This window comes from Betta splendens, chromosome 3 (genome assembly GCF_900634795.4).
Source record: "Betta splendens chromosome 3, fBetSpl5.4, whole genome shotgun sequence".
NCBI lineage: Eukaryota > Metazoa > Chordata > Actinopteri > Anabantiformes > Osphronemidae > Betta > Betta splendens.
Genome location: NC_040883.2, coordinates 15,599,955 through 15,615,758, shown reverse-complemented (window position 1 = coordinate 15,615,758; position 15,804 = coordinate 15,599,955). Strand labels below are relative to the sequence as shown.

The 15,804-nt window shown below is 48.2% G+C and overlaps 1 protein-coding gene and 1 long non-coding RNA gene across 3 annotated transcripts in view; one reads left to right on the top strand and one right to left on the bottom strand.

Moving 5' to 3' along the window:
- LOC114852596 (uncharacterized) overlaps window positions 1-15,804 on the top strand; it is a 136,050-nt gene that overhangs the window by 101,008 nt on the left and 19,238 nt on the right. The window lies entirely within an intron of this gene.
- Window positions 11,201-15,804, bottom strand: part of stk33 (serine/threonine kinase 33) — a 40,712-nt gene continuing 36,108 nt past the window's right edge. The window contains exon 15 of the mRNA XM_055507176.1: window positions 11,201-11,295. Within this exon, the coding sequence (XP_055363151.1) occupies window positions 11,216-11,295 (80 nt within the window). The 3' untranslated portion in view covers window positions 11,201-11,215. The remainder of the gene's footprint in view (window positions 11,296-15,804) is intronic.

Sequence of the window (15,804 nt, the reverse complement as noted above, 5' to 3'; positions counted from 1 at the left end):
CCGCCTACAGGCAACTTACCCATTAGAGAACACACCCGACATCACTCATACATTAACTCAACTTAAACAGCTGATCAATACTGGATATTTGGGGACTTCTACTAAATAGGAATCACTACTTGGCATTTACCATGTGATAAATCCTGCAGCTCCCTCCACAGACATTGTTTCCCACCGGTGACCTCCCCCGTTAAGGCCTCCGCAGCGCTGCTGCAGTGCCCTGCTTAAATTAAAAGTTGGCGTCCTTTAATCGCTCCTTCGCTGCGTTTTTCTGTGTATCGCCGATTTTGTGCATCAGAAAATAATCATTTCTTGGCGCAGTGGGTCACAATTGAGTTTGTGGAAGTTGATGATTAAGATAAAAACACATTGTTGTGAGCCGAGGTAAGTGACCTGCCGCTCGGTTCAGATAAAACTCTAATTAATCCTGGCTGAATTGCAATAATGTAAAATAAAGATAATTACTAAATCACCAGGCTACATTGCTTTGATAGATTTTTGTTACTCAGTGTTATTGCTGCGAGGAATAAGAAATTAAATGGATTATATCACAGCATTTTCAGATGGATTACAACTGCTTTTAAATAACCGCAAGAGCAATTTCATCAGCCCTGCAATTCGAGAAGCCACTGACGGGCACTGCATGATTCAAATTGAACTTGCTCTCATCATTTTAATAAAGCGCTTCAGTCTTCACCCCCAGCAGGCACGCGCGCGCACACAAACACACGCGTCGGCGACACACGTTGCACGCGCCGCTGTATTGAATCTGGAAAAATAGACACACGTGCGCGAGAAATGACAGGAGGCGGCCCCTGTTTTCAGAGCGCCGGGATTTTCGCCCGCCGCCGTAAAAGCTGCGAGTAGTCGGTTACAGAGTTTGATTTTTAATTCGGGCGTTTCTGTAAACTCCCAAGTCGGACCCTTGTGCGACCATTTGTAGACACGCATCCTCAATGCGGGAGCGTCGCCGGGAATTTTGTGTCGTTCCTTTGAAGTTCAGAGTTTAAAAACAGTAAATAGTGGACAAGTAATCAAAGGCATGTGATGCGAGATTTCACGGGTGGTTATCTCCAGGTCCTCGCTGCCATTTCTGTGTGCGCCGGGAGATTGTGGGGAAGTCGGCGTGCCAAGCGCCCAGGGCAGCTGCAGTGGCTGCTCTCCTTTAAAACCATGCTGGCACAGAGCCCCCTATCGAAGCCAAGGCCCGACTCTGTAAGCATTCATTATGGCATCCATTAGAATAAACATCTCAGCCTCCCCCAAGACCGGCTCCCTCGCTTTTAAGTGCCGTTTGACAAGGCTGCATCCAAGCTGCAAAACGAGAACACTGCCCACATTTCATTGTATTTATTTATTCATTTCTGTATTTAGACCTTTTTTGAGACCGGGGTTCGCCCACTGTTTTTACATGAAGAGCTTTTAAATGTTTATCTCCCAGTGTTCCTGTCTCTATGGAGAGCGGACGGCGCTGCCAGCGGAGGATGGAGGAGGGCCGACCGGCTAATCTGGGCTCATTTCAAATGCGCTGAGACAACGGCATGAAGGTGCGATTGTGTGAGCGCTTTAATGTGAGAGTACAAAACTAAAAGAGGCCACGTTCGGCGTCAGAGAGGTTTTTGTTCCGGTTTGAAGGACACGTCGAGAGACTGGGACGGGCTGCAGAATGCCAGTTACTTATTGATGCAATCTATAAAAGCAGCTAGTGGTAAATATTCCACAAAACCCTCATGAAAGAGGTTGCCAGTTTAGAAAAAATCATTAATAATGCAAAGTCATCCATCGTGTTCAATGTCTTGTACTAGATTCACTTTAAATACACAAGACGCCCCGACTGAGTCCGGTTGTTTGTGCTGCAGAGATAAAAGGTTACGAGACTTCTAAACAGGCCCAAACTTTATGATTTAAGCCCGGATAAACAGCCGGCGCAAGGCGGCCTTGTTTATCACATTGTTAGAGACAGATGAACTCGGAATCCGGAGTTTCATCTTGAGTTTTAAATCCAAAAGGAGAGGTCCGCAATCGCAGCGAAAGCCTCAATATGAGAAATTTGTCTCTTCCCGGCTGCAACAGCTCTTCTGCCAACAAAGCCTGTTTGGGTTGAAGAACAAAAAGAAAACAAAGCAGAGCACCGGGCATTATCATCACCATTATTGACAATAGCAACAGCAGTAATAACAACAACAAAGGGCATCCTGGGATATCAAGTCACATTTGTTTCCCCGTTCGTTGTATGAAACGTACTGTAATAAGGCTGCCTTTCCACTTTCATTTGGAGTGCCAGGCTTGTCAGCAGGCCACGGACAGGAGGGTTTCATCAGCTCCTTTCTCACCCAGCCAGCTTCACTCTCCGCCTAACTAGGCCAACGGGCCTGACACTCTGCGTTGGAGTAGCGAGTCTCGCATAAATGAAATGCAGATGATTGTTAAAATGATATGATACACAAAAGCAAGTGTCACCAAGCTGTCATGTCTGCCTTGTTCCCCCTTGGTGTGCACGCCCTGGGCCACGGCGACTGCTGCTCCCGCCCTCCCTGCATGTCTGCCTGCGCACAGTCCAGGGACGCCGGGCTGACAGACAGGCAGACAGACAGACAGACAGACACACAGGCAAAGGGACAGACAGACGGGCGGGCGGATGGACGCACAGACAGACAGATAGAGGGAGAGACAGGCAGACAAAGGGAGAGACAGACAGGCAGGCAGGCAGACAGATAGACAGACAGACAGAGGGACGGGCAGGCAGACAGACAGAGGCAGAGACAGACAGACAGACAGAAAGGCAGGCAGACAGACAGAGGCAGAGACAGACAGCAAGACAGGCAGACAGACAGACAGACAAAGGGACAGACAGACAGACAGACAGACAGACAGACAGAGGGACGGGCAGGCAGACAGACAGAGGCAGAGACAGACAGACAGACAGAAAGGCAGGCAGACAGACAGAGGCAGAGACAGACAGCAAGACAGGCAGACAGACAGGCAGACAGACAGACAGACAAAGGGACAGACAGACAGACAGACAGACAGGCAGACAGACAGACAGACAAAGGGACAGACAGACAGACGGACAGACAGACAGACAGAGGGAGAGACAGGCCCCTTCACACAGTCGGCGGTAAAGAGCGAGCCGCAGTCAACAACTCATAAGAAAATCTCTTTAAAGGAGGAGCATGTGCCGCGCAGCCACAGCAGCCAGTGTGAAAGTTTAAAACGGGCGAGTGTCACTGAGGTCGGGGGAGCGGGAACGCGAGCGAGCGTGTGAAGGGGAGACTCGCACGCCGTCGGACCGCTTCCCCGCGGATCCGGACACTCGGATGTTTACGTTCCGCCCGATGTTCCGCGCTAGCGTGGAATTAGCCGAGTGTAAGTCTGAGGGGCTAATTCCTGCCTTGATGCTGGCGTCCTCCATTTATAGATGAATGAGACGTTCTAATTAAGTAAACAACTCCGCAGCACTGCGGGATAGATGTCATAATATATCAAAAGGTATTTTTCTTCCTCGGCTTCCTTTGGAAATCCTAAACAATGGCACTGGCTCCTTTGAATGCGAGCTAATTTCAGGCGCCTGTTTGAAGCCTGCAACAAAGTCAGACGTATCTGATGAAACCCGTATGACTACTGCTCCATTATGTGTCGCTCGATCATTCCCCGCAGAAACAATAGGGGGAGCAGTGAGGAGAAAACAGGCCGGTTTCTTGGAAATTAAGCAAATTGGATCATTTGCTGCTTGGATGCAGCAGAATGATGTTCCTCCTCTTCAAATTTACAAGTAAAGTACCTAATAATGCCAGCAATTAGGAGGGACTGCCACCGCACAACAGGGACCGGAGTGATTGCTAATGTGGATTAGGCTGCATTATCCAACCGGTGGAGGGAGAGGGGTCGGCGCTGAAAGGTGGTGTTATACGAGCACCAAGGACAATGCCTTAAATGCCACACTTCAGCAGAGAGAAGGGATTTGTCTCTAATTAATTTCCAAAGATTCCTGCCGTCCGCGTTTCTGAAGGCCAGCCTGGTGGAAACAGTGGAGTGTCCTCCAGTAGTTAAAGCCCCCCGAACAAATGTTCAACATCATTAAAATATCAAGTATCCACTAGTTAGCCACAGTCGTCCAGCGCTCGCTGTCAATGATGAAGCACTTAACTGTTTAAAAGTTCCACTACTAATGAATTGAATCAGCAGCCATTGTTATTATCTCCATGTTAATTCATCCTGTTGTGTCTTAACGCAATAGTTCGTTTACACTGGACTGGTCTCATCTTCGCGTAGTGAGCCCTGAACTTATCTTGGGCGCCCGCCGCCAGTTTCTCCGTGTTTCCCAAACATTTCGCTGCGGTCGTGTTATTCTTTCATCAGAAAAAAAAAAATAGCTGCAGGACAGTTTATCTGAGCCCTGCCATCTGACGAAAGGGTTTAGTGGCGACGAGGGATGTGGTTCTGGATGGCAGATTTTAATTACAGGAACACAGGCTAGTGACACTCGAATGACCAGTTGCAGCTTACCATCAGCCAATCACTGCTGATAACCAGATGATGAGCGCAGAGCGACCAATTAGCTGTGAAAGGGCACCGGTGCCACATCAGCTATAAGGCTGCTATGCTGCATGATCTTCACTGTAGGTGCAAATCTCCCAAGGCAGACTTCAGAAGTCACGTCACAGTGGCTAAATGTGTTTCTGGACCAGGTTAGAGGAAACACGTTCTGCAGCCACGTTGCAGTGTCCTGCCCTCCATATTAAGCTTTCATGTATTTTATGGGTTTGTTGCCTCTTATAGTGTTTCTATCTGTATTAGTTTGCCCCTGTTGCTGCCCTACTGTCCTCTACGATTCGCAATCACCTCGTTATCATTGATGTCAGCCACAGTCATTGCTGTGATACTTTGTGTTAATTGGTCTGTGGTCATTTCATTAAGCGCTGTGTTATTTATTAGCATCCAGCAGGTGAGCACAACACGCATTAAAGCACGCTGTAGGACTGTTGGGGCCGGGTTCGATTGAGCAGATGTGGTGTCTGGACGCCTGAGCGGGTCTGTGTGGGCCTTTCTGTGACACAGCATGGCTCTTCATACGTTGTACGTATTAAGGTCAAGGTATTTCCTTTTTGCTTAGATGAGGTTGCATTCGACACACACCATTATTAGAGTTTGGTTTGAGGTCATAATTGATTAGACCCGCGGTGTTGGACCTCGGTACATCTGTGGATCTGATAGATTTTGGCTTCTGAGGTAAACTTCAGCAAAACATGATCGGTTTGTTTCTGTTGTAACACAGTGAGATTCATTGTGTTGCGTAGCTGGGACGTGAATAAAGACAATTTGTGCTGTGGTGAAACGACGTCACCGTCAGGAAAGGACAACAAATGAGAATGTTGTGGTTTGTAATGCAGTGTTGGCCTCATACTTTTTATTTACCGCGCTGCTCATAGAGGCTTCCATAGGGAAGTTATCTGTTATGAACACACCTCGTTGTGTGTAAAAATAGTTTCCAACAGCTGGCTTCAGCGCTTGGCCGCCCATGAGTGTAGTTGTTGTAGCGAGTGTAGTTAATATTGTTAACTGCCATCGTATTTGCCGTAGCCCAGTGGCTGCTCCTCCGCCGGAGCCGGGCGGAATCTGTGAGCCGCCGCCACCGCCGCCGCCGACGACCGGGGCGTCGCGCGGCCGAGGCCCTTCCTGCTCGGAGCGGGGCACGGACTAGAACCCGAGCGGCGCGGTTCTCGTTATTCCGCGGTCGCAGCCTGCTGGTCCGCAGATACATAGGCATCTGGGCGAGCGACTGGGAGTAGTGCAGTGTGAATGGTAACACCCAGGACAAATTACATGGCGAGAGAAGAGGGGCCTCTTCCCCGCTGAGCCATGGTGGCATCACAGGGGCGGAAAATGACAATTCCTTGAAAAGGTCATACAAGACGCCTGCACTGTGATACGAGCTTACAGCCAATCTGACAATCTTAATTCAAATCATGACATTCCCCCAAAAAGTAGAACGTTTTCATCTCTTCATGTCAGAGCAGCAGTCTGACCTTTAGCATGTAAGAACTTCACTGAGTTTTAACAAATGCTAATCAGAGCCCTTCATTAACAGGTCTCTAGCACATTCCGCCACGTGGCCCATTTGCAATTTACGCATTTCACACTGAGCTTCAAATGCGTAATAGGATTCCTCATATATTCTATTAATGCACCCATATGTTCTATGGATGGAGCCATCTAAAATGACAGACATATTTCATTATGACAGAGTGGTCAGATTACAGAGAAATGTCTTGGGTGAGATTCAGTAGCATTTAAGGTTGTGTGTGTTTAAAAGAAGGAGGTAATTTGACGTCATTTGTGGCAGTAAATTGTGTTTATATCCCGACATCGAGCATGTTTTTCCTCTCCTAAACTGGAAGAAAGTATTTGACAATGAATTTCATGCTTCATCCAGCCACTACCCGCATGGCCAGTGTCATCCCACACCTTAATACCACTGCAGATGAAATGTCATGGAATATTCACCTGCAGAGTCACAGAGCACATCTGTGCATTGGCTCTTTTTAGATATCGCCTCGTTTTTCTTGTGTACAGTAGGACATGTCCTTGATATTGTCTCCGTCTACGTTGACTTTGGTAAACATGCATTTAAAAACATAGTTTGATATTCATAATGTTCCATAATATCCACCTCAACGTTTGCACATTTCCTGCTCATACTGGAGTGAGAGCTGCCTTTGTGCGGTGAAGGAGTTTTCCTTTTGTGTGGCTGCTTTAGTCCAAATCTAAAATTGTGGCAGCTGATTTCTGTCACGTCCATTTACTGTGACTCTGCAACCGCTGCCCATTGTTAGGTGACCACCTCTAGAGGGTTTTGCTCTAGTTTAAGGGATGAAGCTGTGGTAGGTTATGGCCAGTACTAGTACCAGTCACTCAGTATTACAGTGAAAATAAATAGTCAAGTCAAATCAATCTTTGGCATTTGGCTTTTAAACCTTTGGTTGAAGGAAATAATAGATTATAGTAAATATACAACTTAAATGTATCCTGGTACTGTATGTTTTCCAGTTTTCCATTGACTGTATGAGTCACTCACAGTATTCAGAATCAGCTCATTTTTTTTCCCTTTTATTTAGTGTATGAAAACATAAACTGTATTTATTCTGCAGCTCTTTGCGTACGTATATTTACATATTTTATCTTAAATCATCACAAACATCAAACAGTTCTTCTCTCAATTAATGTTCCTCTTTGACTGGAGATCGGTGTCCTGTATCATGTCGTGTTTATCATCAATAGTTCGAATATAAGTACATTTTTCTGCCTTTACTCCATTAAAGTTTCGTTAAGATGTAATTTGCTGGTACATTTGTGTTTCCCGACGCCAATCTAAGCACAGTATTTTGCTTGGTTTTATGTTTTAGGGTAGTTAGCTTAGCATGCTAATACCGCCAACAGACACGTCTTTCTGATCAGATTTTTCCTGACTCATCACTCGCCTGCTGTGTACAGTGATGTAGTTCCTAATTTGACCCTTTGTGTTATGTGTTGTACCGTTTATCCAGCGTTCGCGTCGGAGCCGCGCCGCGTTAAGCTGCCCCTTCGCGTCGCCTTATCCACCTCCGCGCTCCGTGTCTGTGATTATTCGGCGAGCTGAAATTCAGATTTAAGTTGTCCGCATTCCAGATCCTCAAAACACGCTGTCACCCTAAACTGCCTGTTCAAAATATTCATGGAAACAGCCACAATCCATTCAGCAGCGCGCTCTGATCTGTGTTGCATTGAAACGATCCCAAGCTCTCGATGAAATCCAAACACGGCAGAAATACCAGCAGGCTACTGTGTGGACCGGAGGAGATAGGGCAGCAAAGCCCTGCTCACAGCTGGGTGCCCAGATTAATAGGCTAGATAGACATAGTGTATGTGTTTACTCATCACTTTGATTGTGTCTGTCTGGAACAAGGCTTTATTTGAACAGGCCAGGGCGGAGGACGACTATATGAAAAGCTTCATAAATGAAGATACACTGAGGGGCCAAGGCACCGGCATAATGACGGCCACTCATTTCCATCATAAGACACACGGAAGCCTCCTCCAGCTCTGCCTATTTAAATCTACTTACAGTATCATACACAGTTCCCCATTATCCTCCAGGAGCTTCAGAGAGGGCCTTTAATGGACGAAATGCCGGCGCTGCTGCGTCAGTTGGTGAGAGTTCAGGTTTTACAAGGAGCAGCACTTCAGGATGTGACCCGGCGCCGCGCATATCTTCTGTCTCATTGAAACATTTTTCTTGCCGAGGTTAATGAGCTTGACACCGGGCGCCCTCGGCCTGCTCGACAGCCTCCGGTACCTCGCGGCCCCTCCCCTCCCCGCGGCGCGCGCCGCCGAGGCGGGCGGCGGCTGCAGGCGGCGCTTTCGCTTCGCTATCGAGCAGGTGAGTGGTCACTTGTGCTTTTTCAAGGCTGTTTAGCAAGGTCACGCCCTCCGCAATGAGCCGCGTCTAGTTGGGCCGTCAGCCGGCGCCTCCGAGGGGATCAGCTGTCCCCTCTCTGTCTCATTAAGGTACTTGCTAATAAGTACTTCTACCAATGTGCTGTGTAGCTTTTTTTTCCCCCATTGTTTAAAGATGAGCAGACACGGGCTAAGTCGGAGAAACGATTCTTAAATCTGTGGCTTTGTGCATTTTTAATTTACCATGATTGGAGCATTAACAGCTGAATGTGCATCCGGCCTTTTCTCACATTAAGTAAGCCTTAAGAGAAAGTGCCTTAAATTAAAAGGCTACAGAAATCAATACGAGTTGCATCCAGGGGAGAGCACACATCTTCAACTGTCTGCATCCTAATGCATCACTCACCACATGCTCTGCTCCTGTGTCTAAAAGCGCCTAATGTGCAATAAGAAGCCGCCCACGTCAGATGTTGCCAAATACTGGAGATGGCCTGGCCGGTCCCGAAGAAGCTTAAAAGTTTGGTCTAATGCTACAATAATGGATTATCCAGCCCCGCCTGTGAGGAAAAGTGAAACTTAATATGCAGAGCAGCGCTGTCACAAGATGCTTAATGGAAAGTAGCATGTGATGAAGTCGGATGTGACATTCAGCTTTTAAATGTCACTAAAAACACTTTTCCCAACATGTTAGAGTCAGGAAAAATAATTCTTAGTTAGCAGATTTAAACGAGCGCTTGTTGTCTACAGTTTGAACTAATGGCAGCGGGAGTGGTTTGAATAATACACTGGAAGCATGTAAAATAAAATCGGCTTCAGAGGCAGCGCATGAAACGACGCGGAGCCTCAGAGTCTCAGGTCTTCTGACTCAGGCATGCGCTGCCCAGTCCAGTTCACGTCCTCAGAACCATTTGATCCAGATTTCTCACTGGCAGGGGGATTGTGTGTTTCCTGCTTCTTAAAGGTGCAGCTCCTTCCCCCGATCCGCGCTGCTCGTCCTCCTTCCGTTGGCAGCTTCTTTTCCAGCCCCTCCAGTCAAACGCGCAGATTCTTAAGCGCCAGCAAATCTGCAGCGCCAGCGAGCGAGGCCGCGGAGGACTGCATGAAAAGAACTCATTAAAACTGTGACTCACACACACACACACACACGCGCGGACGAGATAATTCAAGTAAATCCAGGGCTGTTGTCCAACAATACATTTCTAATTGCCCCTAGAACTCACACAACATGCGCGTTTGCAGATACCTCACTTAGTTGCTCCACACACACTGTGACACATAAGATCTTCGCTTGTGCAGCGAGAGTCGGACCTGAAAAATAGATGAGATCTTTGTCACTCAAACGACTGTAGGTTTCTTAAGTGCTGTCAGTGTACGGATGAGGCCGACATGCATTATGGAGGACGGTGCCTTGCTAAGCACCCCAGCGCCCTGCCCCGGACCGCGGCACAAAACCGTCTAATGGAGTTGAAGACGGGCTAATTTCCGTAGCACTAAGATTCTGGAATAATATCCAAAGTTGGGAGCTAATTAATCTTGGAGGTATATCCCGGGCTTAAGGCCTCTCCACACAGTGTGGAGCTGCTAATTCCTTACATGTGGGTTGCTGAGGAGCATTTATGGGAGTTTACCAGATTAGCCCCAGACACGGGCTCTTTAAAAGGGGGCCGCCTGTTCTCCTCGGTGTGGAGATCTGTCCTCCTCGCGGAGCCTTTAAGGGGGAACAGGCTAATAAAGCTCCATTGTATTCTCGTTTGATTGGTTTGACGGGAGGTCTAAAAATGGGACCGCTGCACAAGGGAAAGCCCTTTTTTTTTACTGATGTGTAAAGCAGGACGTGTGGGGTATTCATTTACTGTAAATCCATGTACAGTGCGTCGCTTTCCAATTACACTTGTAGCGTACTTTCTTCCAGAACATGCACTTGGAGAAGAAGCTTATGGTCCATGGTGGCAGATACACATCTTTGTAGATTAACCGCAAGCTACTGTACTGCATCACACATTTTGAAATCAGACTTATCTAAAACAGTTGTTGTAGCTGATTAGATGGCGAAGATCACTGGCTTCCTCCTCCAGCTACAATGCAGAGGGGTTCATGGAGGCTATGTTCGAACACAGTGACAGATAAACAATATTATTTAATAGTAATATTAAATCTTGCTGCTTTTGCAAGATCTAGACGTGGCCTGATAAGACCAAGGTCATCTGTTAGGAGCACTGAGTGCACACTCCCCGCAGACTCAGCAGGAAGGCTGGAGCTCGTAGTCGCCGCTCTGGGTTTAAAGCGCGTCCGCAGTCCTGGTTGAGTCGCTCGCTCTCGGTCCAGAGAGCGAGAGCGGTGGAGGACGAGCTCCACAGGACTTGATAGTGAGAGACACCGACAACGGAGGGGAGCGGCGGTCACACGGCAACCAACCTCCCTCCCTCCCTCCCTCCGTCCGACCGTGCGTCCGTCCCTTCGGCCTAATCCTTCTCAAAATCACGTCCCCTCTACAAAGCGCAGGCCTCACTTTTTTTTCACACATCACAAATTCAGATTAGCCACAGTACGGCAGACTCCATCCACGCTCGACTACCGTAGTTAAGTGAATTTCCCCATGTGCCATTTTGGGTGGGCACGGGGAGCCGTCTCACCTCCAGTTTGTGTCAGTCACAGCTGGCAATGACGAATTATTAAGGTGGATTTGACATGAAATGTTGGACGTAGTCACCCTCTACCTTTTCTCCACCCATTAGTCTCTGAGAGGGGTACTTGACAAGGAGTGCCATCAGCCAGCATCAGCTCAGGCAGCACCGGGCTCTCCTCCCCCGCAGATGCACCTTGGGCCTGCAGTGGTCTCCTCCTCTTCTTTGTTCGCTGCATCTGTTCAGCGTCAGATGACAGCATTGATTAGCCTCACTCAGGGTCTTAATAAGACAAGTGGAGTACAGAAAGGCAGCACAGGCGCACAAACACACCGGCTCCCCCAGCTGTAATGACTCTATGCTCCAGACTTCACGCTCACCCTTACCCCCTAACCTAACTATGAGTATGTCCTTAACCCTAATGAGGTCTGGAGAATGTCCCTGGCTGTTGGTGATTTGCTCAGCTTCCTCGGTCTTAGTGGCGCTGCGCTGTGCGTTGCGCTGTGCGTTGCGCTGTGCGTTGCGCTGTGCGTTGCGCTGTGCGTTGCGCTGTGCGTTGCGCTGTGCGTTGCGCTGTGCGTTGCGCTGTGTGTTGAGATGTGCGCTGAGCTGCCTGATGTCCACGCTGCCTGGACCAAGAGGCGCTCGCTTTAATCCCCTTTATCACATCCGTGGCTTTCTCTTTAACGTCAACCTCTGGTAAGGCCTGAGCGGATACACGGAGGATGAATCTCATGCTTTAAACCAATCCGCTTTGAGCGTTTCTCAGCCTTTATGCTCAAAAATTATAACGGAGTTGTTTTTATAGAGGGTTGTTTTTGTGAAAACAACACGGAACAGTCGTATTTTCATGTCCAAGTGAAAGTGTAAACCATCAGGAAGCTTTAGCTTCTAGTGTGTTGTCACCTACTTTATTTACAGGGTGCACGTTTAATTTGTTTGCGATTGCTCCAAGTGAATTTACCGGTGTGATATGCAGGAGTTCAACCGGCCTAGGAGGAAAAACAACATTTTGTTGGTTTGTTTGGAGTCAGGCGCGTCTGAGGGTGCGAGTGGGTGTGCAGCCTCGGCTCGGTGCTGGGCTGTGTTCCTGCAGGGTGAACTTCTCCCACTTGTCTCCACCGTCTTCCCCACTGCCTCCTGGCGGATGCTCCTCACTCTGATATGTGTGTCCCAGCCCACCTGTTCAGGCCTCATTACTGTCAGGCCTGTGTTAATAAATATCCAGGTGTAGAGCGCTCCTCTGTGCCTGTACTTCATCACGGAGGAGCTCAGTCTGCCGGGCGCCCCCTCCTCTCCTGCAGCAGGGCTGACAGGAACCATGATTACACTGTAAGCACTGTAGTTATTCACCTTCTGCCCAAACTCCGACACCGCACTTCATCTTACACGCGGGCACTGAGCCACACACACACACAAACACACACACCCACATACATACATTGCACATGTACAGTACAGGAACACACACATACTGACAAACAAACACTTACAGGTATTTGCTCTTTCATTGCCATTATTTTTCCGTGTGTGTGTGTTTGTGTGTGTGCAGGTGCTTTCACAGCAGCGTTGCTGTTGGCCGCTCTCTAATTTGTTATTGTAACACATAGTAGATTTACAACATGTAGCAATTAATTATGCACAACAATAAAAACGCTGTTCTGAAATGCTACTAAAAAGGCATTTCATCTTAAAGATGATAAGAGTGTGGAATCTGCTGTGACGTCAAATGTTCAGAACTATTTTTATCGATGTGTCTTCAGGCTTTTTGCTTTTCTCTCTGGAGAAGAGTTGAACTTCCCAAATAGTGACTTATCTTCATTTTCATGTTGCTGCTTCAGTCAATGTTTAGAGTGAAGAAGCAGGTTGGCTGAGTAGTGGAACACAGGGACTGAGAATCTTCACCTATTTATCAACTGGAGTTTGGTGTTTACTAATCGTATGCCAGACGGAGACGTCGGCTGCAGGGTTTGAACCTAATCAAAATCTGTGAAACTGCTGCAGTCGCAATCAGCATTACAGACAACACGACCGTGACCCGGCGCCGAGGCCGCGACTAAAAACTAAGACAACTATGCTTCTTATTGTTGCTATGAAAGGAAGTTGAACGCAGGCCTCGAAGGGCTGCTTGAATTTACTGAGCACATTTTTTTTAAGTGCAAGTCCTTCAAGTGAGTTATTGAAAGTGACATTTCAAGAGATGTCAGGATAACACACGAGTAATATTACCGGATAAAACCATAACAGCCCGTGTTAGTCTTTAATATTAGAAATTTCTGAGAGAGTTCAAAAATGAAAGGAGGTATCTAATAATTAAATTTACTTTTGCTAGTTGAGTTTTTGTGTTTGTATTGAAAAGTCTTTTATGTGCCTTATTTCACTTTTTAATGAAAAGGAAATAGAGTCAGCGCTTTCATCAGATACAGTAGATCAATTAGACATTTATGAACAGCATCAGAAAAAGCTTGGCAGCATTTTATCAGCATTTCTGTGTTTTCATATGCAGGCCCAGCCTCACTGCCTCCGTGCATGCGTGCAAGAGGTCAGGGAGTGATTGGGTGGGTGGGTCGGTCCTGCGTGAGGGCCCTTGTTGCCGCGGCGCCGAGCGGCCGGGGCCGCGGCGACGGCGGCGGCCGGGGAATGACAGGGCGGACACAAGCACTTGACTCTTGAGGAGCAATCAGACACTAAGGAGTTTAATGCACTGCCTTGGGTCTGAGCCACAGCAATTGGGTTTGATAGCCGTGTCATTATGAGAGGAGGGCGTCTGGAGGCCGGGGATTAGAGGAGAAGAGGGGGGACGTAGCCGTAGACGGAGGAGCGGAGGAGGCCAGTGGGCAGTGGGAATCTCGGCATCCGCCACTTTGGACGCAGGGTTTTCTGACCTTCTCCACTCTCTGTCATCAGCGCACTCCCACCGCTCTCGCTGATTTCCCTTCACCAACGTGACAAAGACAACCAGCCTTGAGCGGGCAATGCTAGAGGTCACTCCCAGATTGTGTTCCTGAACTTGTTTTACACCAGCTGTTTTAATTTGCTGCCATGCAGACAATTATAGTTTATTCCTTCAACAGCGGCTAATTAAGAGGCTACGGTGACAGAGTCTAAATTGTTATCTCGCTTTGGCTTTCTGCTCCTACTTCTCTCTTTACCCTCTGTAATCAGCATAAGAGGGAGCAATCGCGAGTACGAATCGGAGGAAATCTATGACAATGACGGCGCGTGCGGCGTGAAAATCCGACGCGGCTGCTTAATGATTCTCGGGGCCGGGCTCAGGGCGGAACAGGACAACTTTTTCCTCCCTGTTTGCCCTGCATCTATGAGAGAGAGAGAGAGAGAGAGAGAGAGAGAGAGCGAAAGATGGGGAGTGGGAGAGTGAAGGTAGTCAACCTGTGATGGATGCGATGGCAGATGCTAGGGTAAGAGTTGTCATCAGCGTTCCCAGAGCCTTATGGAGGAGCGCCAGGTACGCGGCTTTGATTGGGCCTACTGTGGCTGTGCTGTTTGCCACAGCACAGCTTTGATTAGTGCCTCCATGAAAATGTATGCCCCATGCTCAAAGAAAACTGGGGGAGTAACTACCTGTCAGGAAATTCACAAACAAGGCTACTTAGAGCACAGGGAACTGTATATTTTAAAGTGTAATATTCCCCGCCATTGCGTTTCATTTCATTGTGGGGGGCTTGCCAAATCCCTGCCGGTACCCCGCCCCTCTGCACCCTGCAAAAGGTCCCCTGATAAGGAGGAGGTACACCGCTATACCCCCCCCCCACCCTAAAAAATAGGTGTGGGAGAACGTGCTCTCGCAGCCACACAACAAAGGCTCCTGCCAGATGCTGTGAATACCAAAAATCCCCCCAACACAAACACAAAATATATAAATTAATCAGGGAGCAGGTAAATAAATAAATAATGTATATGAGGAGCTAATTAAATGTGTTTATTCCTGTTATCATATGCTGCCCTCATTTCCACCACTTGAAGTCATGAATCATTAAGTGGCTGCTAAATTGGTCTCTGGGGCCGTCCTGGTGGCAGGGGGCGGTCAGATCCTGTCTGGCAGAAGGCAGGTGTGCGGCGGACGGACGGATGGCCTGTGCTCCCGCGGCCCTCGGACAGCGGCGGCTGACAGAGGGGAAGCGGGCGTCACGCTGGGAGGTGAGTGGCCGGAGGAGAGCCTGCAGCGGAGCAGCTGACAGGAGCGCCCGTCACCGGGCCGGCTCCGCTTTGATTAATGAGGGCATTTGAAAGACAATTAGTGGGAGCAGATTTGCCTTCAACTACCTTATCAATCAGAACTCTTTTAATTCAATGTGTAGCACCCTCGGCACAGAAATGAGCGTGTAAGCATTGTGCATCAGGGCAGGAACAGGCTGCCAGTCAACAAGAGGAGCACCGCATAAAACACCAACACGGCCTCTCCCACGACTTTGGAGACGCCGCGTGTTGCTCTTGACTCTTTAAAGTGGCTGAACCACTTCTGAACTGTGGTTATGAGGGCGGCCAGATAATTAATATTTGTTAAAAATTCAAACCGAGCCTTGTAAATATAGCCGCGCACACACAAAAAAAATCTCCATTTAACCTCTTGATGGTGCGATGGAGACTTTGAGAGAGGAAGTATGATTCAGCCGAACCACTCGAGCCACTAGTCAGAGAGAATTATCACAGTAAGGAGCACGCTGGAGGTGTAAAGGCCAACCGCTTACTGGCATCACCCAGGTCCAGCCAGGCTTTTATCACACTT